This window comes from Diabrotica undecimpunctata, chromosome 2, assembly GCF_040954645.1.
Source record: "Diabrotica undecimpunctata isolate CICGRU chromosome 2, icDiaUnde3, whole genome shotgun sequence".
Lineage (NCBI taxonomy): Eukaryota > Metazoa > Arthropoda > Insecta > Coleoptera > Chrysomelidae > Diabrotica > Diabrotica undecimpunctata.
Genome location: NC_092804.1, coordinates 117313995 through 117341863, shown reverse-complemented (window position 1 = coordinate 117341863; position 27869 = coordinate 117313995). Strand labels below are relative to the sequence as shown.

The following is a 27869-nucleotide window of genomic DNA, read 5'->3' as shown; positions in this document are numbered from 1 at the left end:
ATGGTTATTGATTGATTTCGTTTGTTAAATTATAAATAACTATACTCTATGTACTTATATAATTGGTAGATTTTATAATGTATAACCTTCGAAGAAATATGGATTAAAAACGGTAATGAAGTGAATAATAGATATTTAGATCTATTTTGAAATATTGAATATTTTAAAAACATATAGCTAAATAATTAGTAGCCAAGTGATTGACATTGTCTATTCCTATAATCTTATTCTATTTTCGCATGTTCGAATAGATCAAGTTTACAATTTAATTAAACTAACTTCTTTGATGAGGTAATATTTCGTTAAACTTCTGTGATTCCTGTCTTCGTTTAAAACTTTTAGTTTTAATCCAATCAATTGCATCTACAATCACTCCACTTAATTTTTTCTGTCTTTCTCGTATTTAAAGATAGGATGACAACAGAATAATATTTTATTCTGTTGTACAACTTTGTGGAGAGTCGCTGAACTTTTTGCGTAAAGTTGTCTTATGAAATCGACCTACGTATAAAACCAGCGTAATTCTAGTTTGGCAATTTATTTGTTGGGAAGGCTCGAGTTTTGTATTATATTTTTTACCGATCACCAAATCCGCAGCCAATTTTTTAGGATCGACAAAATTTTCAAAAGAACTAAAAATTAAATTTTTAAAATAATAAACTTCTTGCATGAAAGTGTCGGTCTTTTCACCTCCCGATAAATATTGTCCTATCTGACAGATAGTTATCTGAAGGATAGACATTTATTTATAAAATAAAATGTACCTGTTTGTTCACGTCAAATTATGTTGCGGTTATTTATCTGTAAGATAAATGTAAAATTTATTTCGGAGCACACCAAAATTTAATTAATTGTCAAAGAAATCACACTAATCTTTTAATATCTCTTTTGATTATACAATTTGTGGTGGCAGGAGTAAATTAAATTATGTAGAGAAAAATCTAATAACGAATAAAAAATAATACATGTTCAATGATTCTTCTCAGGCTTTTCCATAACACTAAAACATTATATAAGGTTAGCTCAAGCATCTTCAATTTCAAAAAGTTCAGTAATGTCTTCATTTAGAAATTCATCTTCAAAATTGTCTTAATTTTGATCTCTCGCTAGGTTATACTCGTAGAATGTTGCTGTAGATTAGAACGGTTGAACCTTTTCTACCTTATATTAAGCCACTTCCACTGGATGAAATAGTGCCTAAACCTTCTCGTCCATACATAAAAAGTTATGTTGCATATCTGGTTCTAATATGAAATTCATTATAGAAATAGGATGGTTTAGTGAACTTCTTAAAAATGGCTTTACTTTATAATCAGAATCTCCTTATAAGAACCCATTTCTATTATCTCCATTTAAACTTCTTATCAAGAATACAGAATTATTTATTCCTACCTGGTAGGTACCTAGAAAAACATATCCAAGAATTATCACGAAATTATCAGAATTTAAAATCAATATTCCATATTATGTAAAAGATTTATTGAAATTTTGAAAATTTCATACTACACTCTGGATATTTTGTATACTAACTGAGTCGTTTTTATATATAATTTAATGTATTTTATAATTATCAAAATAATCTGACTACCTAGGTACTATGTGCATATTTTTCATTTTGGCATCCGATACTGCTATTATTGAATCAATAGCACTAATATCTCTTGAAAAAGGTATCCATTTTTTAATTATCAAGAATATTAAAATATTGGATCCCCAAACTAAGTAAATGAAAATACCTACTTTTATAATCATTTATGAACAACTATTTACAATACTTTCTCAGAATATAGATCACTGTCGGTTTACTTAATCTTAACCTTTTAAAAAAGTCTATCATTACAAAAATTAAAATATTCAATTCTGCATCAAATTTTATATTCTCGCACTAAGTTTATAAACATTAAACATCATACTGATCATACTCTCCGATTTCATTAAATCTTTAAATATCCATGTCTCTAACCTACACTAAACAAGAATATTTAGGTTATATTTTTGATGATTTTGCGATAACCTACAACATAATAACGAACTACAATAAACACAATTTATTTTTCAGGTAACTTTTTATTCAGTACTTTATTTGGCAAATAAATATTCTATATGTCAGATAATTTTAATTTATTTTATCTGTCAGTTTATCTGTTCAGATTCAAAAACAAAATATGATTGACTCGTAGGTTGAAATGTCAGTAGTTCAGATTTATTTGTTCAGATGACGTTAGGATTTTAAATCCAAACTAAGATAAAGCTTTAAATCATTTTGTATAAAACCTACCTTAAAAATATTATTAAAATTTATTAAAGTTATTAATTATATTAGTATGTAATTAATATAGTACTAGCGGACCAACTCGACATCGAGTTTTTTAAATGAAATTTTTATTTTGCGAGAAAAATTAAGTAAAAATATTTTTATCAATAACTCAAAAACTATAAATGATAATTTCGTGAACTTACATTTTTGAACTCTACGTTGAATTCTCTATTGATTTGACTAATAAAAATGAAACCGGAAGTCGACCTCAAAACCGGAATGCAATTTTTAGTTCATCAAATGTCGACATGGATATCAATTTATATTTAAATGGGAATAAGCCACAATTAAAGGTTAAAATACGTTTATTGACGTTTCAATTTCCACTTCGGAAATCGTTCTCAAAATACAAACATTAGTAATTACTAAGTAATTCCGCATTCAATTTTAAAATATTCACAAATATATTAAATAGGCAAATAGCAATAGGCTGAATAGTATAATAATTACTTTGTTATTTTTTTATTTTTTTAGGCACAGACTCCAATTCTGCAAACTCCAATTAAGACGTCCAATATTGGAACTAGTTCTAATAAAGAGATTATAAAGAATAGTACTTCTACACCAACGGAAAAGGTAAAATCTTTACAACCGATTCCATATCAATTTAGAATACTAAAAGTTGCGTTCTCTATAGTGATTATATTTAATTCGCAAATCTACTTATTATATGATATTTTAGAGTTCGAGTTTAGTTTTACAAGCAGCCTCTACGAGTAGCAACACTGGATCCAGTAATAAGACGGAAAAAGTGATAAAAAAAGTTAATCTACCAAAATTAGAACACGTAAGTTACTATTCCACTATCAAATTTTTTTGTTTTACTCTGTCTGCAGCAGTTCTGAAGAGTTCTATTGTTGTTTTTCCACTCCACTGCTTTAAATTTAACCAGGATGTGCGTCGTCTCCCGTCTTGTTTTTCCTTCCACTTTCCATTGTCTAACCAGCCGCATCAACTCATATTTTTCACTTCTTAGTATGTGACCAAAGGAGCTCATTTTTCTCTCCTTTATAGTGTTAAATATTTCTTTTTCTTTTTTATCTTTCTTAATGTTTCCGTGTTTGTTACGTGTTGTGACCATGATATTTTCAACATTATTCGATAACACCACATCTTAAAGCTGGCAAGTCTTCTTTCAGTTGCGTCCGTAACTGTCCAACCAGACCAACTTCAGATAAAAGGGTAGAGAAAATGTAGCATCTCAAGACTCTAGTTCTAATATATATTTCCAGTTTTACATTGCATAATACTGCTTTCATGTTAATAAAAGCGCTTCTGGCTATCTATTCGTCCTATTGTTCATTTAGCTCACATCTCAAGTAATTGTATCTGCGAACTTTCTCTAAAGCTTTTCATTCAACATAGATTGTTTTGTTTTCAATCTTGTTCTTACTGGCAATCATAATTTTTGTTTTTTTTGTGTTCAGTGCTATTCCATACCTCTCGCAGTACTGCGTAGTGCGATCAACCAAAATTTGCAGCCCTTCTCGGCTTCCGCAAGCAATATTGTATCGTCTGCATATCTGAGATTATTTACTAGTGTTCCGTTAATTGATATGCTTTCAAAAGGTAAAAGAAATAATAAATTAGACTTACTCACAATCAATTTAATTTAACTATCCAGACGACCGGTTTCGCTTTCTACAATATGCAAAGCATCTTCAGGTCTCGATACAAAGTTAAATAAATGCTGAAATAATAAACCCATATTAGGGTGTTGTCTAACATTCCCCATAAATGAATAAGGCTCGTAAAAACAACTGTGAGTAAAGTGATCTGCAGAGTGCAAATACAAGGCGATATGTCATAAGCGTTTGAAACATATGCAGGGTTACGGCAGGGAGACGCGCTGGCGTGCCTTCTCTTTAATATAGCGTTAGAAAAGACTATAAGAGATGCCGAGTTACACAATAGGGGAACAATCTTTAATAAATCAACGCAGATTATGGCTTACGCTGACGATCTGGATTTGATCGCACGTACTACACGAGGACTTAAAGAGATGACTTCCACCTTCTTGACAGCCGCACAAAATATGGGCCTTAAAATAAACGAGGAAAAAACCAAAATGTTAGCATCTATTCCAAATAACAGAGATAGAGCTAGAAACGCCGAAGAAAACTTCAGTATAGACCAATATAATTTTGAGATAGTAAATAAGTTTACATATTTGGGTTCTCTCATAACAAACGATAATGACACATCTGAAGAAGTAAAACGGAGGGTACTGCTAGCAAACAAATGTTATTTTGGACTAAGCAAGCAGCTAAAAAACAGAAATTTAAGCCAGAAAACCAAACTAATAATATATAGAACACTCATCCTACCAGTGCTGACATATGGGTCAGAAACATGGACCATCTCCAAAACAGACGCAAATCTTCTGCTCGTCTTCGAAAGGAAGATACTAAGAAGAATAATGGGCGCATTCTGTGAGAATGGTATTTGGAGAAGGCGATATAATTTCGAATTGTACGAGAAGTATAAAAAAATAGTAATTGGTAGAGATGTAATATCCTTCATAAAAATAGGTAGGCTTAGATGGGCTGGCCATGTGTCAAGAGCAAATGAAAATTACCCACCCAGACGAACTCTATTATCGGTCCCAGTGGGAAATAGGAGTAGAGGCAGACCACGACTGAGATGGAGGGACGGTGTGGACGAGGACGCAAGGAAAATCGGCGCGGCAAATTGGCAACAGTTGGCGATGAACAGAAACGACTGGCGAAATAGACTGGGGAAGGTCAAGGCTCAACTAGAGCTGTAGCACCACTGATGATGATGATTAGGGTATTGTCTAATAAAGATAAACAAAGATAGATGATATAAATTATATAAATTACAGTAATTATGCCAATATTACATGTCTGTGGTTTATCAAAATTAATAAAATGTTTAAGCAGACAAGGTAAGACCCACAAATTGGTAAAATAGTCTATTAAACTGTAATGAATTAATAAATGAACAAATAAATAAAACATTACTTACATGCCGGTACTCTATTAATTGATGGTTGAAAGAACATGGTTCAAACTATCCTGTATTGTTGTTTGGAGAACTCAAGTCTGCTATTGTAATTTTTTGACAGTAAACGGGGAAGTTCTTGAGGAGACAGATTTTATCCAATACAGTAGAGATAGGTTTAATGTAATTGTTTGTTTGATGAAAGTAATGTTCTAACGTTCTAACGATGAAAGTAATGTTCATCAAACAAACAACTACATTAAACCTACCTCTACTTCATTGGATAAAATCTGTCTCCTCAAGAACTTCCCCGTTTACTGTCAAACAATTACAATAGCAGACTTGAGTTCTCCAAACAACAATACAGGATAGTTGGAACCATGTTCTTTCAACCATCAATTAATAGAGTACCGGCATGTAAGTAATGTTTTATTTATTTGTTCATTTATTAATTCATTACAGTTTAATAGACTATTTTACCAATTTGTGGGTCTTACCTTGTCTGCTTAAACATTTTATTCATTTTGATAAACCACAGACATGTAATATTGGCATAATTACTGTAATTTATATAATTTATATCATCTATCTTTGTTTATCTTTATTAGACAACACCCTAATATGGGTTTATTATTTCAGCATTTATTTACCTTTGTATCGAGACCTGAAGATGCTTTGCATATTGTAGAAAGCGAAACCGGTCGTCTGGATAGTTAAATTAAATTGATTGTGATTAAGTCTAATCTATTATTTCTTTTACCTTTTGAAATGGACTCACACAAGCAACACATTCATGATTTGATATGCCTTCATTGATGTCTTCTAGTGCCTCTTTAAACATCTCTTTAGAGTACATATTAAAAAGTAGAGGGGATAGTACACATCTTTATTGTACTACTCTTATAGAGATATCTATAGATTTTTGTTGGTCTACTCGTATTATGGATTTCTGATATCGGTATAAATTTGTAATGATTCTCACATCCTGATCGTATATTTCCGTGTTCCGTAATATATTTGTCAGCCTTCTCTGTTTCTTTCTCAAAGTCAACTAGACATATGAATACGTCACGGTCGACATCTAGATACCGTTCTGAGTGTTTGTATAGTATATAACGCCTCTCTAGTACCAAAGACTTTTCTAAATCCTAGTTGGTTTCCTGTTATTCTATGGTCTAGTTTTTTGTAGACACGTTCATGTATCACTCGCAAGAACACTTTTAAAACATAGTTCATCAAGATTATTGCTCTATATTCTTCACATTTCATTGCATTGAGTTTTTTGGTATTGTGCATAACATTGCAGTAACATTACTTTGTTACATAATTTCATTAGCCATTATAGTGCGGTATTTTGATAAGGCATAAGTTTGGTAAATCAAAGAGGACTTAGTAGAATACATCAAATGATAAAAGTGTTAAAATAATTCCCTTGTACTTTTCTTAAAGAAATGGTAATAATGGCATTTTTTATTCCTTGATACAGGTTCTTAATTTGGGTATTTCTATAACTTTTTTCTATATTTTTTACCTTAGCTTCATAATGTTTCATATTTTAGCTTCATATTTTTTGGTTTTATGCCTTTGCCCGATGTAGTTTTTCTGCCCTTCTCTTGTTCAATGAGTTATTATTTTTAATCGTAGTCTGGTCAGCTCTTCCAATTCTTGTTCTCATTCTTTATCAAACCATTTTTGTTTTTGTTTTTTTCTCTATGTTGTCATTGGTGCTGTAAATATTTGCTGCTTTTTAAATTACATCTATATATTTATCTATCTTTATTCCTTTCATCTGTTATGCTCTTTAATTTGTTATTAATGATTTGTCCATATAACGTTTGCTCACTTTCGATCTGTATGCTGATTGGTTTGTTTCTTTCGTATTTTAATTTCTTTTTATTTAAAAGATTTGGTAGCGTTACTCATTGTTTTATCTATATTTCCACCAAATAGTGGTCTCAATCAATGATGGGTCCTTTATATGTTACGCAATTTTCTCAATTTTTTGTTCAATTAAAACATGGTCGTTCTGGCTGCCTGTATGGTCATCCGAAGATCTCTCTTATAAATGAGTTCGTTGGTAGTGCGTACTTTTTATTATAAGTCCCTTTTCTTTAGCAAAATCCACTAGGAAAAATCCATTTTCGGTGGTCTCTACATGTAAACTATGCCTGCCTATAGTGAGCATTAATATTTCTTCTCCTATTTTTGGCATCAACGTCTAGAATAATCTTCATACCATACTTGGGTATAGCTAAAATTGCTATTTTAGCTCTGTTCCCTTTTCCTTAGAGGGTGTATGTATATTTACGAATGTTATCGCTTTATAGTCACTTATATATAGTCACTTATTATATAGAAAAGTTCGGTTTTTCTGCCAATAATGTCTTTTTCTAATGAAATAGTACATAATATCAATGGAAAAAGTTAAGTTGCTAAGAAATTTAAATATTTTAAATGGGCTGTAGGTAAATGTAATGTAAATTTTAAATGTTTAAATGTGTTAAAAGTCGTATAAATAAAGACCTTATATTGCGTTATTTACTTGCTCCAAAAACAGGTTTAGTGGTTTTAACTGATTATTTTGATAATAAAAAGACAGTTGATTAACTAAAAGGCTGGAAAACGGTTTAAACATGTTTATCCAATGTTTAACATAAGAGTTTATCGATTAATAACAGATTTACAAAATCCATTTTAAAATATAAACACAAACAAAACAAAAAAAAAAGATAAAGATTAGGTTAAGTTGGATTAACTGACAGAACGTCACGATATGACATAACTGTAAATAATAATTTTCTGCTGTAGTTTGGCCGTTTTACTCATAGCGACAGCAACACAGGACATGATACATAATACCGTTTATTATTAAATTATAATTAAACCTAATACTCCAGTAGTCAGAGATGAAATTGCCACTGAACTTCTAAAAATCATACGAACAAGCTGAATTTTGCTGAGCATGTCAATTTTGGGACGCCAAAAAAGATGCAAAAGAGTTTACCACTTTTACTCTCGGGGTTTCTCCTAAAACCCCCCTCGTAGAGGGGGGAAAACGGAAAAAAATCGATTTAAAAAGAATCTGTACGCCTAGAAAAAAATGTTTCAAATAAAAAATGTAGGTAAGATAATTTTGAACAAAAATGTTGTTTAGCATTATTTGTGTAGAGTGAACCGTTCTCTCAGAAACAACGCTGGAAGCGATCGGCAATTTTTTATGTCAGTTACACGCGTGAAATTAATGTTCAATAAAATTTGTATCAGCTCGACTGTAAAAATTCGATATCTTTTGATCCGAGTGTCCTATCGACAAAAATGAAGATGCGTTTTAAAGGTAAAGAGTGCGACTTTGGTATGAAATTTTTGTATTTTGCCGCAAATAAACTAAATTTTTGTAAAGGCGGTAAATAAATATACGTGGCGCGATTTTTGACAATTTTTATGATTCTCGTAAGATCAATATAACGTATCCCATTCATTAACCGGACACTGTGGAGTTTTGATAACTAAAGATTAATTTTTAAAACTTAAAACATGAAATTATAATTTTGAATTGTGGCAACAAATGTGAGGCAGTTTAAATATGCTTAAAAACGCTGAATTTAAACTTTCACATTACAAACGATCTAAAACATTTAAAACTGCTCTTTTTTAATTGCACTAGTACGTTTTTTAAAAGTACTTATCTTCTGCTACAAATTACACTCAAATCCATCTTCTTGGGGGTATTTCCCGTGACCTGCGATTGTTTGGAATGTAAAAGTTTAAATTCTGCGTTTTTTAGTCATATTTCAAATGCCTCATATTTGTTTCCACAACTTAAAATTCAAATTTTATGTTATAGGTTTTGAAAACTTGAAACTAAATATTGAAATTTCGCTATGACCGATTAATTATAGTAATAAATTTTATTGATATCACGAGAATTGTAAGAAAAGGCAAAAATCGCGCAACATTTATTTATTGACCAGATTTATAGAAACTGACTTCATTTGCGGCAAAATACAAAAATTGGACAAGAAAGATGCACTCTTCACCTTTAAAAGGCATTCTGATTTTTGTTGATAGGACTCTCTTATCAAAAGATATCGAATTTTTACCGTCGACTTGATACACATTTTATTTAACATTGATTTTCCGCTTGCAACTAACATTCAAAACCGCCGGTCGCTTTAAGCGTTATTTCTGAGAGAACGGTTCATTCTACAGAAAAAAGTACTAATTAACATTTGTGTTCAAAATCATCTCTGCTACATTTTTTATTTTCAACATTTTTTTCTACAACGTACAGATTCTTCGTAAATCAATTTTTAGGGGAAGCCCGGAAGAAAAATTGGTAAACTTTTTCGCAACTTTTTTGGTGTTCCAAAATTGATATTCTCGGCAAAATTCAGCTTGTTCATATGATTTTTGGGGGTCAAATCTCTGACGACTGCACTATAACCTAGCTTTCAGCTTTTTGTTTGTGTTTATATTTTGAAAAAATGGATGTTGTAAATCTGTTATTACTCAATAAAGTCTTGTGTTAGGAATATGTTTTAATTTTAATACTGCTTTCCAGCCTTTTAATTGATCAACAGTCACTTTATTATCAAAATAATCATTTAAAACCACTGAACCATTTTTTGGAGCAAGTAAACAATGGAATATAAGGTCTTTATTTATACGACTTTTACTGTTGCATCCAATTACAGCAAATTTGGAATATTTAAATTTTTAGAGAGTTGATTTTTTTGTAAACGTCGATGTAAACTCGACGGCAGACATGAGAATTTAGCAATGTGGGGAGGGGGGCAAGGTACGAGTACGGGTTAGCCTAATATCGGTCAAAAATATTTTAATCCGATTTTTTTCTCTAATTAATATAATTAGTGTTATCTTCTTTTATTTTCTTCTTTGCGTGCCTTATTAAGTCCTGTTGACGTTTGCGATTAACATGGCAAAATCCTATCAGTTCTTAACTATTCCTAACAGTTTTCTGCTGACCTTATCAGTTATCCTCGCTGTTTTATACGTTTATATAAATGTAAGAATCTCAATATAAAACAAAACAATTATATAATGAAAAACCTTGTATTTTGAGATTTATTTATAATAATTAACAGGCTACAGTGCAACTTCAAACTATACACTAAGCTATTTGTTTGTTATGTTGAAAACAGTGTTTTTAAGCCATTGGTGAATATTACATTACATTTTTTGTTCTTTGCGTCTCAAATATTGTTTAGATGGTTTTTATTAGCACTTTCTAGGAGTTTGCGCTTCTTGATACTGTATCATTAGAACTAATATTGTTATGCCAGAACCGATCAACTAAAACAGTTTATTTATAGATTCTTAATTTTTTTTTAGTCTATACTTACATTTATCATCAGAGGTAGGTTAATACTAAACAAATTCAGCACGTTGAAAGTAAAACGGTTGTGTGATAATTGATGAGAGAATGTCATTATCTGAAAAATACAGTAGTACTGCATTATGTGTTTTATATAACATATAATATATATCATAAAGAGAATCAAGTCAAATAAATGCTTGTTTTGTTGATGGCAGTCTGGCAATTAGACTCTGAATTGTTGCAAAGGATTGTCAAGCCATGGAAATCAAAGTGAAAGCAGGTATACCGTAATAACTGCGAATAAGGTGAGGGTGTTACCCCCTTCACGGGGTACACGGGACAGGGAGGAACTCTTGCTTCAGATTATTACTCAGAGGCTACATAAAAAGAGACACTGTTGTATTTGAGTGCGCGAGAGCGAGAGTGACGCCCAAAAACTACGTCAAGTATCTGTGAGTTACTCTTCACCAGATTGAGTGTTGGTGGAAACCTGTGAGGAGGGTGACCGCGGAGCTGACACCGGCTGTTTTCCTTTACATGTGCTGGCAGGTGAAAGGGCGAGGATTCATAGTCGTAGGGGACGGAACATTGGAGAGCGGGAGTTGACTGAGATAATCTGGCCAAGAGATTAGCTTCAATCGGTCAGTGGCAGCAAGAGTGGGAGCCAACACGTGATGTGGCGGAGTGGACGAAATCACTAATCCCGAACCTTCGAAGCTGGTTAGACTGTGGGCATGGGCAGCTGGAATATTATCTGACGCAAATGCTCACAGGCCATGGCTGCTTTCGTAGCTACCTTGTCAGGTTTAAGAGGGCACAGTCGAATCAGTGCTTTTACTGTGGTCTCTTGGATACTGTGACATACACGATGTTGGAATCTGAGCGTTGGGCGGATGAAAAAGAGAAGTTTTAACGAGAGTGCAGAATGTTTGATTCCGTGAAAGAAATGGTGGAGAAAATGATGACGGATGAGTGGTGATGGACATAGATCCACAAATTGATTAGGAAGCTGCTCTCTTCCAAAGGACCAGAGGAGAGGGAACTAGCCACAGAATTTTGAAACGAGCGAGTAGCACCTTGGTGAGGTTCGGACTTTCGCAGGAGCGAATGGGAGACAAACGAGGCGAGAGAGTTGGCAGCCTCGCCAAGGCAGGCAGGTGCTTCGTGTGGGTGTGGTTTTCACGATGAATGTGTGGGAGAAAGAATCGGAATCGGGTGATAGCAGGGTATCAGGAGAGATGTGTTGCCTTAACCAGCCCTTCCATGCTGATGTCTTGAGTGATGAATGAGAGGTTTTTAGTTGGGCGCCGACCGTCTCGAAGTGGTGACAGGACGAAGTGTCAAAGGTCTGACTCCCTCGGGCATCTCGTCCTAGCGGACGAGAACTTCGTTAAGCTATTAAGAATCCAACACTACCTTGGTGAGTCACAGGTGTCTGTATGCAGATTTTACTTCTTTTTTTTAAGATGTAAAAAAGGTATACTGTAATAATTAAAGACCGGAATATATGCAATAGAAAACAGAGCAAATATGAAGTGAAACTTCCTCGTTGGCCCAATTAGCTGGCTGTTTTTATTAGTTGGACTAATAATTACTAAGAATAAATACAAACGAAAGTTAAAGATAATAAAATAAAATTGAAAGCTGTAAACCAACCAAAGATCTGTCATTACTTTTGACACAATATACATTGCTGAATTAAGCTTCGTTTGATTATGCTATTTGTGACACCACGAGATTGTCTTAAAATAAGTGATTGGTTAATGCTTAGACAAGGAAAGAGAGGGGACGCGTAATCGTATGGAATTGACTGAAGCCTAATTTGACACCAACCGGTACAAAAATGTTGCCAGGTCATATTTTATTTCTTCGGTAGATTGGGAATAATGGATATACATCAATAAATAGATTTTTTTTTAATTCATACTTGAACACTGACATAATGATCACCTTTTGAACATGATTTTATCATGACATATTTTTTAGTAGATCGATATAGTGTTTCAGTAAATCAGTAAATTGAAGTTGAAATCAGTAGATCTACTGAAAAATAGACCTGGTAAACCTGCGAGAGGTAGTAATGGGCACCGTACAGTCACAAAACATGGCGCTCATAACCAAACTGGCTTCACTTTTCGAAGATTTATTAAATGGACGTTACCTGTTCTCTCTCTTTCCTTGTCTAAGGGTTAAAGTCTCCGTGAGAGAGATAGGCTGTCATTTTTCTTTATTAACTGACTGGGATCAAAGTGATGAGGAATGTTCCAAAGTCATTCATATAAGTTTCCGGGGCATGGATCAGATCGACAAAGTATACAAGTAGCACAGTTTCACTAACGTGCTCTACATGGTTTTCTGTCAACCAGTGCTGTAATTTTTCATATTCCTTGTCGTAGGCTTATGTGGTAGTAACTTTTGCGTTGCTTTTTCTGCTTTTTTTTAAAATTTGGTAAGGGATCTCAAAAATATCTTGCATTTTCACGGTTTTAGTTTGACAAGTTTGACAGCATTTCCCTAGCGTAGCAATATAACACGGGCGACAGAATGTCTACTAGTAAATATATTGTCAAAATGAAATCGAATTTTCAGATTTTTTAGAACATATTTATTTGTAGATGCAATAACGAACTGGTATGACATAAAACTTTGTATGCACCGCGGGTATTAATAGATGTATATGCCTTCGGGAGACTTACAAACTCTCGGGCCAGAGGCCCTCGGGTTTGTAACATCGTCGCCCTCTGGGCATTAACATCTATTTAATACTCTTGGTATGTAAATAACTATTTCTGCACAGTTCTAGATAACATTTTAAACAACAATCATATATCATTTTTGTCTCATTAAGACTTAAGGTTGCCTTAACTATAATTGCCAGGCAACCAACCAACATTATTTATTTAGTTATCTGATTTCCTGAATACCAATATTGATAGCAAACGTCAAATATAAAAATACATTACACATGTATAATATTTATTTTATAAGATTTTATTTTTAGCGAAAAATATGGTTGTAGAAAAAGTATAGTGTCTAACACGTGTCGAAAGGTAATTTCTTTCTTTTTTAATTGCGAATTGCAGAATTGTAATTTTTTTAAACTCGTGAAAAATTATTACCTTTTTGCACTTGTTGCACAATATATGTACTATTATTTATTATTTTTCTTACCGTCTTCTGAATAACTTCATTTCGGTTCCAAATTGTTAGGGTCATAACAGCTTTTCCTATTTCGTAAATCTAAAAGCATTTTAGCATGATCTTATTTGTCATTTTGAATTTTTCTGCTTAACATATACAGGTTGTTTCGCGTAGATGGCACATTAGACTAATCTTTTGAAACAATCGGTTTTTTTTTCTTTTTCGAGTATCTACTGTTTCCATTTAATGAAGGTTGTTTACAATAGTGTTGTTTTTATATTTTACTTGTAAAAATGTTATTTTATATATTTTATGTTTTGTCAATTTCTTTTACACTGTGAATATTGTATTATACACATTAATGTTTTTTATATCAAATTCTGTAGTGACGTATCCTATACATTTATTTTGAATGTCTTAAAGGATCAATAAAGATGACTATGACTATGACTAATAGTGATCTGTAAATGTCGATTTTGGGTGGCTAGGGGCAGTACAGTTGTGTTCATATTGGTTTACGACCTGAATTTAGCTTCACTTAAAATCGGATTTGCAATCTGAAAATTGCCACTTTCAGTAAAACCGTATGTTTAGTAGGAAATATAATTAGCTTGTTAATTAAAGTCGTAAAAGAATGAAAAGTATACGAAAAAAATAGTGAGAATACGAATAATCAATTGGTATATCTCGACGCAACTATCAGCACAAAGAATTTATTTAAATAACCACTTACCCTTTATTGTTGCAATCATAATTGTAAGAGCTGACAGAAAGCGAATTTGTTGCACCCGTAGTAAAGAACGTATTGCGTACACTCCGCGAAAATTCTGGTCCATTTCGCACGGCAAACATTTATTTGTAGAACGACAAGTCTTTGCCTCCCTTAGGCAAGGGTTACAGGTTTTAAGTGACGAAATCGCGTGGAAAAAGGCCGAACCTATGGTTCACAGCCTTATTCCGAAGTAATAAAAACCAAACACTTTGGTAAGGTTGAGACGCGAGTTTATTGATAAGGTTGAAATATATGATTCGGAATTAAAATTAACAATGTTTCCGACACATATATTTGCTCTAATTTATTATTGTGGTTATCAAAAAACCGTGTATGCTGTTATAAAATTATAGTTGCCAATTTTAACGTGGGAAATTTAAGGAAGATACTGACGATAAACAATGAAATAAGTAATTAGAGTAAGTAACTAAATAGGGTCATGTGCTATTAAATAAAATAAGTAAATATTTCTGATTTTACCGGAAGTGATAGCGATCTGTAAATATTTTAGCGTCTAGATCAGCTTCAGTTATCCGGAAGTTTTAATTTTTAAATTTTAAACCCGATTGTCTTCAGAGATAAGTCCAATGTGCGGTATATCTGAAACACTTTAGAATATCAAGCAATTAGTCTTGTTAATTATAGTACCTACTTACTTCAGCTGAAACTAAATCACATATAGTTGTGAGATCAAATATTTCTCCAATCTTGACAATATACAATATCAGCCAATACATCGACGACATCGGGTTATCTTTGCCCTAAAAGAGGTATATAGTTCTGATTAAAGTAATAATAATAATGATGATGATAAATAACAAACGGAGTACAAAACTACTGGTACAAATAATTCACATTAACTATGTGTTAGTTGTCCTATAATCGTTTGCCGACAATACACATGTACTGGTCTAAACGCAAGTCTTTAGGCAGTAGATGATCAACACGGCCATGACTACCAGCATAGGGAAAACAATGTGTTAGAGAGAGACGTCGCAGTTCGTGACGGCCGTGACTACCAGCATAGGGAAAACAATGTGTTAGAGAGAAACGTCGCATTTCGTGACGTACTGGCGACGTCCGAGCGCGGTGCGCGATCCTATTTTTAGGTGGGTCGTACGGTGCGCGAACCAGATGTGCGGTCGGTACCTTAATTTTTTCACGCGTTGCATCCAAATAAACCCATCCGTGTACCTGAATGCTGATGTTATTTTATCCGGTATTCCGGGGAACAGATAATTTATTGGACCACGGTTTGAGACATCTCCAGCTTCATTAAATTCAGTGCATGAGTTATCATTGTACAATAAATATGTTTGGCCGCTGTTTGTTTGAAATAAGGCATTTATTTTGGTTCTCGCAGGTATAGAAGGAAAAGTAAAACTTTTTTGAAGTTTTAAATTGGGGAAAGATGCAGCGTAATACCTATTATTGCTTACAGTTATTAAGTGTCCCTCGGAATTCTGAAAAACATGTGAAACTTGCGTAGACCTCAACTCCTTAGGGAGATTCAGGATGTTTTGGAAGACGCATTTTATTTAAATCAAACTTCCATAAATATTTGTCAGACCCAACGTACATTCGATAATTTGGAAACTGTGGAGATGTGGCTAGAAACATAAAATCGGGATACTGAATTAGACATATGTTTTTTATTTCAGGTGTTTTCGGCAAATAGGCCCCGTTTTTTAGTTCAGGTGTATTCGGTACATAGCTCCTGGTTTGCGAAATTGTTTGCGCTTGCGTGACTGGTGTTGTTGTTGGTATCGAAGAGGGAGCTTATGTTTGTCCATATAGTATGCTCATTGCCTTTTTATCATCATCACCAAAACTTGGCACATCTTGTTGATACCAAGCATACATAATAGACGAATCACTATTACTATGTTCCAGTCCGAGGGAATGACCAATTTCATGCATTAGGACAGCCAAAAAATTGACTTCACCATCAGGAGCTCTACCATTTCCTACATACCACCTTTCATTAGCATCAAGATGAATTTCGGTACACTCACCGTTTTCGCTGGGATAGTATGCATGGGCCAATACTTTTCCGGGACCATCGAAAGTAAATGAACATTTAGAGGTTCCTTGACAACTTGCTCGAAAATTATGATTATTTGTCACCACAGTTATAGTAATATCCGGCTTTGAAGAAGGTATTATTACTCGTTTAAACTTTAAATTAGATATTTTCTCCCATCTAGCGAAAGCTTCTGCAGCAAGATTTATATAACTAGGATTACTAATAGCTTGAGGAAAATACCAACTTAATTTCGTTTTATTCCACTTCGAATGAATTGCATAGTTATTGTCGCCAACAGAACATCGAGGCTTATTCATCAAATTCATAGTGTCATTATTTAATGTTCCGGTCACCGGAAGATTGTATCTTTCTTGAAATTTAACTAAGGCCACATCTACACTAGAAATAGCATTACTTGACGCATTTAGATATCCGAAACGCATTAGAAAAGAACTAGCATACTCCAGAGTGCTATTTTCTGCACACACAGTTACAGAGAGCAACAATAAGACATGTAAACAGACAAGCATCTTGGTTTATACTAATCCCCAAAATGTTTAATTAAGGTATTTTATACAAATTATTAAGAAATATTTAAAGTAAAAACGTTGAAAATAACGATGAAAAATAAATGTTAGCAGAACATTTACATACGGCGTGCTGGGAATCTAATCTCAAAGTTATTTACGTAAATTATTAAGAAATAATTAAACGTTGAAAATAACGACGCAAAATAAATGATAGCAGAAAATTATCTCGCCGCAAAGGAAATAGCGACCGACATTCTTATCACAAACACTACTTTAATTGGTCGTTAATCTCAAAGTTATTTACGTAAATTTAATTGCTAATAAACACTACTTTAATTGGTCGTTATTTTTTTATTATACCGCATAGGGTCAAGCGACCGACATTCTTATCTCAAATACTGCTTTAATTGGTCGTTAATTTGTTATTATACCCACATGTTGTTATTGAACTGCCTTTCTTATCACGTGCACGGGGAATGCTGGTATTTTTCAACCAACAAAGTGGAGGGTACAGCAGCTTTAAATTGAAGCGAAATCATTTCAACTTTCAGTATCAATTTTATTCTGACAGTGTGTGTTATTGTAACTAGATTGCAAGGTAAGTTTGAGATTTTTTTAAATTAAATAATTGTGACCTCATGCAAGCATTTTGAATGTTAAATAATTTCTGTTTTACTTTTTATTTTCCTCGTAATTATTCTGTATTAAATATTTTAAGATTTTTATTTTAAATACAATTAGATATTTTCTGTTCTGCTGTTTATAACATTCTGAGATTTAATAAAAATTCATCATCTGTAGTTACAGTAAATAACTGTCTACAAAAAAGACGCTAGCATTTTAAAGTTTTTTACTTTTTCTTTTTTAACTAGATGTTCTTTGATGTTTATAACATTTCGAGATAAAAAATGTATCATCTGTAGTTGCAATAACTGCCTACAAAAAAGACGACAGCATTTTGTCTTTTTTTTTACTTTTTATGTTTTTCGTAATTATTCTATCCCAAATTTTTTTAAGATTTTTAAGACGATAGCATTTTGTGTTTTTTACTTTTTATGTTTTTCGTAATTATTCTGTGCCAAAATCAAGATTTATACTTTTTGAATTAAATGTTGTTTGCTTTGCTGTTTATAACATTCCGAGATTTAATAAAAAATTCAGCATCTGTAGTTGCAATAACTGTCTACAAAAAAGACGCAGCATTTTGTCTTTTTTTTTACTTTTTATGTTTTTCGTAATTATTCTGTGCCAAAATCAAGATTTATTCTTTTTTAAATTAGATGTTGTTTGCTCTGCTGTTTATAACATTCCGAGATTTGATAAAAATTCAGCATCTGTAGTTGCAATAACTGTCTACAAAAAAGACGTTAGCATTTTGTCTTTTTACTTTTATGTTTTTTGTATTCTATGTAAAAATCAATTCAGCATCTGTAGTTGCATTAAATAATTGCCAATTATGTTTGTTTTACTGTTCATTTTTCTCTTTTGATTTTGCAACGTTTCTGCTTTGCTAGTATATTATTCTTTTATTTCAGATGGATTTAACTAAGATTAATTCCGCATCTATCGTTGCAGCCAGAAAACCGATAAGAAAATTAAAAGACTTGCTGATAGACATCCCGCAACCGATAAAGGAGGCAAAACTTGTCAAAACTAAATTTGGTACATCTGTACTACTCGACATAGGCGACGAGGTGGTGTTTTTATCGGAACGGGTAACAGAAGTATACCTACCAGCAGTGCCCGAGTTTGGTTCTGGAAAATACTCATTAGTATATCAGGGCCAGGTGGAGTTGGGAGGAAAATACCAGCCTATGTCAAGCTTTAAAATAATCTAGAGCGTCAAAAGAAAGAGAGAGAGGTAAGCATTATGGATATTGTTAAACAATGTGAAAATTTATTGTTATTCATCAAAAGAGTCAGAAAGATAGTTTTTGATAAATCTACAGTTAAAGACGAAGAAGTTTGGTTGAAACGCATAACGAAACAAATTAAAACTTGCAATAAAGTAATAAAAAAACGCAATTTGCCTATAGGTACAATTAGAAAACTGCAAACGCATGTCGGACATTTTAAACATTTTAAACAAAGTATTTTAAATAGACATGTAGGTATGGGACTAGACAATAAACTAAAAACAAGAGTTAAATGGGAAAATGTTGTTTCCGCGTTCAATAGTCGAATTAAAACTGGAGTTATAATTAATTTATATCATAAGGACCTAGCATATTTCCTAAATGATTGTTATATTATTTTTAAAAATAAAATCAGAAAAATTTTAAAAGCAGATAAAGTTGTTAAAGTTAATGTTTGTTTTTGCGGAGAATTCATTAAAAAATCTGGGGAGGAGGAAATTTTAACTTTTAATTATTTTAATACAAAAAATGCTATATTAGACATATCTACTGATACAGAGCGATGGTTTTTTGAGAATGTTAAAGATAAAATAAATAATAAGTTATCCGAATTTCAGGAAAAGGACTCGGGTTTTGCATTAAATAAAATTGTATCTTTAGAAGTAAATATTAATCGATATGAAATTGGAAATGGTTCATCTTATATTAAACTCCCAGAGTCTATTCAAAAAAAGCGTGCTTGTATTAATGTAAAAAATTCAGATCAGGCATGTTTTTATTGGGCAATAGTTAGTGCCCTTTATCCGGCTAAACTAAATAAAGAACGTACATCCTCATATCCATGGTACAGTACAGTATTAAAAACAGAAGACTTAGAGGCACCAATGCCGTTACATCAAATTTCAAAATTTGAAAAATTAAATAATGTTTCCGTCAATGTATATGCTTAGAATTGATAGAAAATAATGAAAAGTCATTTTTCGCAGTATATCCAGCAAGATTAACTAAAACAGTAGTTGCCAAACACGTAAATCTTCTTTTAATTCAAAATCAGTATTTTCCTAAATTAAACGATTATGAAGCACCTCCAGTAGATAATGATAATTCTGAAATTAAGTACCACTACTGCCACATTACCAACTTGTCTAGATTAATTTCTAGACAAGTAAATAAAAGAAAGACCAAATTATTTCTTTGTAATAGATGCTTAAATTATTTTTCAACTGAAGGGAAATTGAATGAACATGAAAAAATGTGTGCAGATATTAATAATTGTAAAATGTCATTTCCTAAATATGAAGCTGTTAGTTTCAAAAATTATACTTATAAACAAACAACGCCATTTGTTATATATGCAGATTTTGAGTGCATGCTAGAAAAAGTTACAGATCACCAAACATCTCATTCTACTAAAAAATATCAAAAACATATTCGGTATAGTGCCGGATACTATGTAAAATGTAGTTATGATGAAAAGTTGTCTTTTAATAAGAGCTATAGAGGCATTGACTGCATGGATTGGTTTGCTAGTGAAATGCCAAATTTAGCTCAAAGTATTTATTCAAAAATGAAGACAATTATACCAATGGAGGAAAAACCAAGTACTTGTGGGGCTACAGTGTGTCACATATGCGAAAAATGTTTTTCTCCTACAGATATCGTTGTCAGAGATCACGATCATTTTACAGGAGCGTTCAGAAATTTCGCCCACCAGGCATGTAATTTAAATTTTAAAAAAATCTTTGTCGTCCCCCTGATTTTTCACAATCTGAGTGGCTATGATAGCCATTTTATAATTTAAGAATTAAGTAAAAAAGGAGATATTAGTCTACTACCAGTCAATAAAGAAAAATACATTTCATTTACACTTAACGATGCAGTTACTAACATAAAATTTCGATTTATTGATTCATTAAGATTTTTAGGGACCTCTTTAGATGAGTTAGCATCAACATTAGATAAAAATAGCTTTATAATTTGCAAACTAGAATTTGGCAATTTAAGTGACGAAAAATTTAAATTAATAACTAAAAAAGGGGTTTTTTGATATGATTTTATTGATTGTTGGGAAAAATTAAACATTACCGATTTACCTCCGATAGAGGCATTTTATAATAAACTAAATGATAAGGGTCTTGCAGATGAACAGTATGCTCATGCTAAAACAGTTTGGGATGAATTTAGCATTGCTAATTTAGGTCAATATTCAGATTTGTACTTAAAGACTGATATTTTGCTGTTGGCAGATGTTTTTGAAAATTTTCGAAAAAAATGCACAATAACTTATGGTTTAGATCCAGCGTGGTACTACACAATGCGAGGTTATTCTTGGGATTGTATGTTGAAATACGTAAGGTGTAAACTAGAGTTATTGCGTGACGTTGACATGATAATGTTTATTGAGAAAGCAATTCGTGGAGGAATTTCAGTATGTAGCGGTAGAATGTCAAAAGCTAATAATAAGTACATGCCTAAATATAATCCTACAAAGCCCTCAAAGTACTTAATGTATTTTGACGTCAATAATTTATATGGGGTTCGAAGGGTTCGAATGGATGGATGACAAAGACTTTGATGTTATGTCTGTACCAGATGACTCTCCCGTAGGGTACATGTTACAAGTTGACTTGGAATATCCTCGCAAATTACATGATCTGCACTCAGATTTTCCATTCGCTGCTGAACACCGTAAAGCTACGGGTTCAAATCATTCGAAACTAATGACAACACTTTATAATTAAAAAGAATATATCGTTCATTATAGAAATTTAAAACAAATGTTGGCTAATGGATTAGTTTTAAAAAAGATTCACAAAATTTTAAAATTTAAACAGTCTGCCTGGCTGCGGCCCTACATCGAATTAAATACACAACTACGAGCTACAGCTACGAACGATTTTGAAAAAAACCTGTATAAGTTGGCCAATAATAGCATATTTGGTAAGACTATGGAGAACATCCGGAAACATCGAATAATAAAAATCGGAAAAATAAAATTAGTCAGATCATGGAATGGACGGTATGGTGCTAAAAATTTAATTTCTAGTGTACGGTTTCACAACAGAAAAATATTTAATGAAAATTTAGTAGCTATAGAACTGATTAAATCAGATCTAGTTTTTAATAAACCTTTATACATTGGCATGACTGTTTTAGATATATCAAAGTTATGTATGTACCAATTTCATTACGACTATATGCTCCCAAAATTGGGCGCTGATAAATGTAATTTAATGTATATGGATACTGATAGTTTTATTTATGAACTATACTGTGATGATGCATATGAGGAAGTAATAAAATCAGATATATCAAAATTTGATACATCTGATTACGCTGCAGATAATATTTATAATATTCCTCGCGTAAATAAAAAAGTTTTGGAAGTAATGAAAGATGAAAATAAAGGGGAAATTATGACAAAGTTTGTGGGATTACGTTCAAAAATGTATACTTTTAAAGTTCAATCAGGCCGAGTTACTAAAAAAGCAAAAGGAACTAAACATAATGTAGTAAAAAATGTGATAAAATTCAATGATTATGTAAACTGTTTAAATCATTTTAAGGAACAAACTGCTACTCAACGTTCCATTCGGTCATATAGCCATAACGTTTATAGTATAGAACAAACAAAAATTGCGCTAAGTTCTTATGACGATAAAAGATATTTAATTTCAAATAGTTTTAGAACGCTACCATGGGGACATTACAGTATTTTAGAATAGATTTTTTTTTGTTATAGATAAATGCTTCATCATTGACCGAGTTGTCAATCAAAAAAATTTGCGAAACAATAGTATCAGCATTAAATTTCATCGAGCAGTCCCCCTTGCCGTGGAAATTAACAAAAATAATTTTAAAAAAATTTCCTTCATATAAATGGGAAGCGATGATAAACAGTGCTAAAAATGATCCAATTCCTTCATATAAAGGAATAGAATTCATTGCTTGTTCTAAACAAATACCGCCACATTTAAGAAATGCTGTATTAGGAAAGTCAGATTGGAGGAATATATTTGAAGATGAACACTCCAGTTATTGTGTATGGGTTAGTGGATATTGGCTTCAGCAGCATCGCCTAAACGTATGCAAATCATGTTTTTTACATTTAAAAAAGCCCATGAGTTATTAAATAAATTTTTACTTGTGAGTTACGATCATACTCACAAAGTATATGATGCTGATGAGATCATTGAATGCGTATATCAACAAAAATTTTATTGGTGCCATAGTTGTTTTGCATAAGTTTTGTTCGATTTAAAAGATTACGAGTCTTGCGTTAATGCATTACATGAAATACCTAGAAATAACAGGTTTGATGACTCTGATGTAGACAGTAATATTGATTCTTTTGAGATGAATGACAACGTCTAATCCATAAGCAATTATCTCTCTCTTTTTCTGTATATTTAAATAAAAAATATTGTAAATATAGTAATTGTAAAGGTATATGTATGTGAAATAAAAACTCTAAATTTATAATTTTATCATTTATTTAAATCATTCATTACCTTAATTTTATAAAAATAAACGAATTCCCTAAGAGCATTATTTGTCATATCATTTGGCGTTATAGAACAAAACGCATACAATATTTGCAGGGGGCTTAAACTATCTACTACACTATTTTTACAAAAATCTAAAACATTATAATAATATTCATAAAAGTTCAAATTTTCTAACAGCTGTATACGAGGCGATATAACGATAGTGCTAAGTTCAACAATTTGCTTCACTTCTTCTTCATCCATATAGTACTCCACACCATGCTTCTTGACAATAATGAATTTACAATCATCGTAAACTATCGAGGTAACAGTGCAGTATTCTTCGCATGGAAACGTTTGGTGCTCGTTGTCATAAGTTGATTGAAAAAAATCAATTAGTTGTTGTGTGATGATTGAAATAAAGGAATACCATTCGTATACGCTGAATGATATTCTGCTAGGTTTATATTGTTGTGATAAAATCACTGCAGGCGTAAATGATCTTGCAGGGCTTATACCACATTGTATTTCATATCCCGATAACGTGTATGTCGTTGTAAGCAGGTAGAAAAATTCTGATTTGGCAGCAGCCTCATAATTTTCCAAAATTCTTTCTAATTCTTGATTATAGCCTTCGTTGATATGCATATCGTCTGAAAAATACCCACTATCTTGAGAACTCATGTCACTACTGTTTTTCGAACACCGTTGATGAAGTGAATGTAAACTGATCATCGTAGTTTCTCTTAAATTTATACTTTTGCCATTCCCCCACTCCTTGTGGTTAATTGTAAGCCTTTTTGGAAAAGTGTATGTCTACGCGGCGTATTAAAATATAGATCCTCAAACTATATTCAATTTATTTATCCAGCTGTTGTGTTTGCTATCCATTCCTTACCATTTCACATATATCTTATTGCCTTTTCGTCTAAGTACTTTTTCGACCAGGTATATGTCAGGGTTTGATGTTTTCTGCAATTCTTCTTCGTAAAACCCGCCGCTAATCGGTGCACCTTGCATGTCTTCGAGCAAATACGTTATAGGATTTGTTATCTTAACTTGTGCAATTCTAAATAATTCAGTAGTCCTATTGGGTGTGTAGGCCTTTTCGAAGAAATGTTTTGTCTTTGATACACGTACAATGTCGCCAACTTTAAGCTTTCGTGGACCGGCAATCTTTAAATGAGTATAACTTTTGTTTAAAATGGTTTTTTCCGTTAGATTTGTTAACCTGAGACGGTTTGTATCCTGTTTTACTGTGTTTTGTGTTGTTATATTCCTCGGTAATTATGGGTAGAGGATCTAACCATTTGTATGATGTGTAGGTGCTATAATGATTAATTTCGTGTTCATTAAATTTTGAAATTTTCTGTTGTAAAATTCAGTTTCCTGATCGGATTGTAAGTTTTTTGGGACTCGTCGAGTATGAGCGAGAATATCCGAAAATGCCCGAGTAATTTCCTCGCCAGTCTTCGTTTTTAGAGGACGTGTTCACACAAATTTTGAAAAACAATCAATTACAACTAGTATTACAACCATTAAATTTTGAAATTTTCTGTTGTAAAATTCAGTTTCCTGATCGGATTGTAAGTTTTTTGGGACTCGTCGAGTATGAGCGAGAATATCCGAAAATGCCCGAGTAATTTCCTCGCCAGTCTTCGTTTTTAGAGGACGTGTCCACACAAATTTTGAAAAACAATCAATTACAACTAGTATTAGTTTGTAATTTTTATTTTGGTGTGCATAAGGACGCATTTCAGCCAAATCCATTTGCCACAAGTCATCGATTCCTTTGATTATTGTTCGACGACGAGGATAGTTTTTTCGTGCTGGTTTATGCAACTCATACTCCACCTCTTTCTTTTCTTTAGACATTATTTTATCGCACCTTCTACTACTTTAAGGCGTTTGTCTATATCCCATGAATGAATGTTTTCTGCTATGCTTTTTAATGATTGTTCCACTTGTTTTATCCTCTGTTCCATCTTTATATCGTACATCGTATGCCTTGCAACTGTTTCTGCAGCAGATTTTAGATTGTTCTCCATATCCTTTTTCTGTGTATTCAAATCATCTTTGATTATTTCTTTCAACTTATTTATACTGTTTTTCGTATCCTTTTTTAGTATTGTAGCTTTAATGTTATCTAGATCTTCTTGTGCATGCTTTAGTCCTGTATATATTTGCCATCTTAGTGTTTCCAGGCCATCTGTGATTATTTTTTGTAACTTTTGCCCGAGAAGTGGGACTGTAGTTATATGAAGCTCCTTTCTCACATCGTTTAGACCGATGGTTAAATCTTGTAGGTCATTTGTTTTTTGCTGCAACAACACACTATGTGTTTGGTGCAGATTACGTAACTCATTGATTTGTCCATCAACGTATTTTTTCGTTGCAGCATCGTCATTGTCTGATGGATCCATGACATTGCAAATTTTCGGCATTAATATTTCCGTCAGACGTATGTGGAAATGTAACTCGTGCCACCTTTAGAGCATTACTACTGTTACGAGAGTGATGACCGAATTTGTCGACACTCATAGTGGAAATGATGTCGTCATGTCCAGTTACTCTATTATATTAGCTTCTTTTAGTTCATTGATGATGGCTACGATTTCGTTGTCGAGAGATGTGTTGCCGGCGTCTTTCGAAGCCACCAATAGTTTAAGACGTTCAACTAGCTCATTTGGATCATCCCAATAAATATACTCCATGGGTGCAGTGTTGTATGTTAAACGAGAGTCATCCAATCCCGTTCCTTTGGCCGTAGATGACGATGATCGTGTTGATGTTTTCGTTCTGTGTTCGAGTTCTTTTTTTGATCGAGTTGCATGCTTTTTCATTGCTGCATCAGATGGCTTGAATAGAGGTTTAATAATAGAATGATATTTTTCTCCGTTTCTCCGTTGGCATAAAATAAAAGTTGATACAGACCAGGCATACCACCTAACCTACGTTCTTCTACATCACGTTCCCGAATTATTATTATGTCTCCATTGCGTTTGTCAAAGTTTATTCGACGTTTTCCCAATATCCAACCACTAATAGAATCGTAAAATGGACCATAGTTTTTATCAATTTTATCGTCTTTTATCAAATATTCTTTTATGTACTTGTGACTTATTGGAGGATATTGATCGATATATTCGCCTGTGGCATCCATCGGAATATCGATTGGTTCTTGAATGATGTTTTCATCAGATATCGCTAGATCGGTTGCATCAAGAAATACATCATCATCATCACCACCATTCTCCTCCTCCTCCTCCTTTTTCACTTCTTCTTTCTTAACTTGATGAAACTTGTTAGTGATAGTATGATGTTTTTGATGATTGTGCAATATCTTTGAGAGGTTTCGAGAGTGGTTTAAACAGTTTATTTAGGGACTCATCTTGTTCTGTTCGGCCTTCGTATCATCTGACATTGTGTCAACGACTAAATAATTACCTTACAATTTTATATATTTATCAAATCCTTTGCGATATCGGCCATTATTGAGAGCAAAATCTTTTATAATTACCAGAGTACCATACCTATCTCGCTAAAAAATACATGCTTTAAATTTATCTCGTCTTGCTTGAATAGTACAATCATGTTACAGTTGTCTCTAATTAACTGCTTCGGTATTTTTGAATATGTTTGACATAAATAAGCGGCATCGATATCTTTATGCCTACCCATGGAATAATACTCGCGAATCTTTTGCTGTCCATCACATGCAACATCGTCAAATAAAAACACAGAGTGGGGTTTAGCTTCGCTGGGATTAATAATTTCTTCGTTGTCTTTAAATGGGTAATATCCTACACCTTTAACTTGCGCTATTACATCTTGCAGTAGTTGGTATTTCGGTTGAAAGATGGATTTGGAATAAACATAGACATTTTTAAACTTGGCGCCATTCGGATTGAATAGAAGAGATAGCATTACATTCGTTTTGCCGCACCCACTTGGACCGCAAATAATTGCTCTGAATGAATTTGGCAGCAATTTACCATGTTTACTGTTGGTTGTTTTCTGGACAATGTCCAAATTTATCAATTGGTAGCGTCTGCTCTTGCTGAACGACCTTCATCATGTGTCGAAGGAGGAGGTCTCGTGAACTCTCTAATTAATAAACTTCCAGTTGAACTACATATTCCTGGTTATCAGTATTGTGGGCCTGGAACAAAACTAAAAAAACGTCTTGCACGTGGAGATCCAGGAATTAATCCATTAGACGCAGCTTGCAAACGACACGATATCGCTTATTCGCAGCATTCATCTCTCGAAGAACGCCACAAGGCCGATAAAGAATTGGAAGATAGAGCTTGGGAGCGCTTCAAGTCGAAAGAAAGAAACGAAAAGAAAGTTGGGGATGGGATGCTCTCGTCGTGGAAGACGAGGACGTTACTCTTTCAATCGAGATGTTGTCTCAAAAATTGCAAAGTCCATGAAA

The 27869-nt window shown here is 32.9% G+C and overlaps 2 protein-coding genes across 2 annotated transcripts in view; one reads left to right on the top strand and one right to left on the bottom strand.

Moving 5' to 3' along the window:
* The window catches only part of Pngl (N-glycanase Pngl), a 124022-nt gene that overhangs the window by 42858 nt on the left and 53295 nt on the right, over positions 1–27869 (top strand). The window contains exons 3-4 of the mRNA XM_072523342.1: positions 2792–2893; positions 3000–3104. Coding sequence (XP_072379443.1) covers positions 2792–2893; positions 3000–3104 — 207 coding nt within the window. The remainder of the gene's footprint in view (positions 1–2791; positions 2894–2999; positions 3105–27869) is intronic.
* Positions 10426–27869, bottom strand: part of LOC140433078 (uncharacterized) — a 44803-nt gene continuing 27359 nt past the window's right edge. The window contains exons 3-6 of the mRNA XM_072521138.1: positions 15189–15293; positions 13791–13859; positions 10645–10734; positions 10426–10594 (exon numbers count right to left, since the gene is read on the bottom strand). Of these exons, the coding sequence (XP_072377239.1) occupies positions 10520–10594; positions 10645–10734; positions 13791–13859; positions 15189–15293 (339 nt within the window). The 3' untranslated portion in view covers positions 10426–10519. The remainder of the gene's footprint in view (positions 10595–10644; positions 10735–13790; positions 13860–15188; positions 15294–27869) is intronic.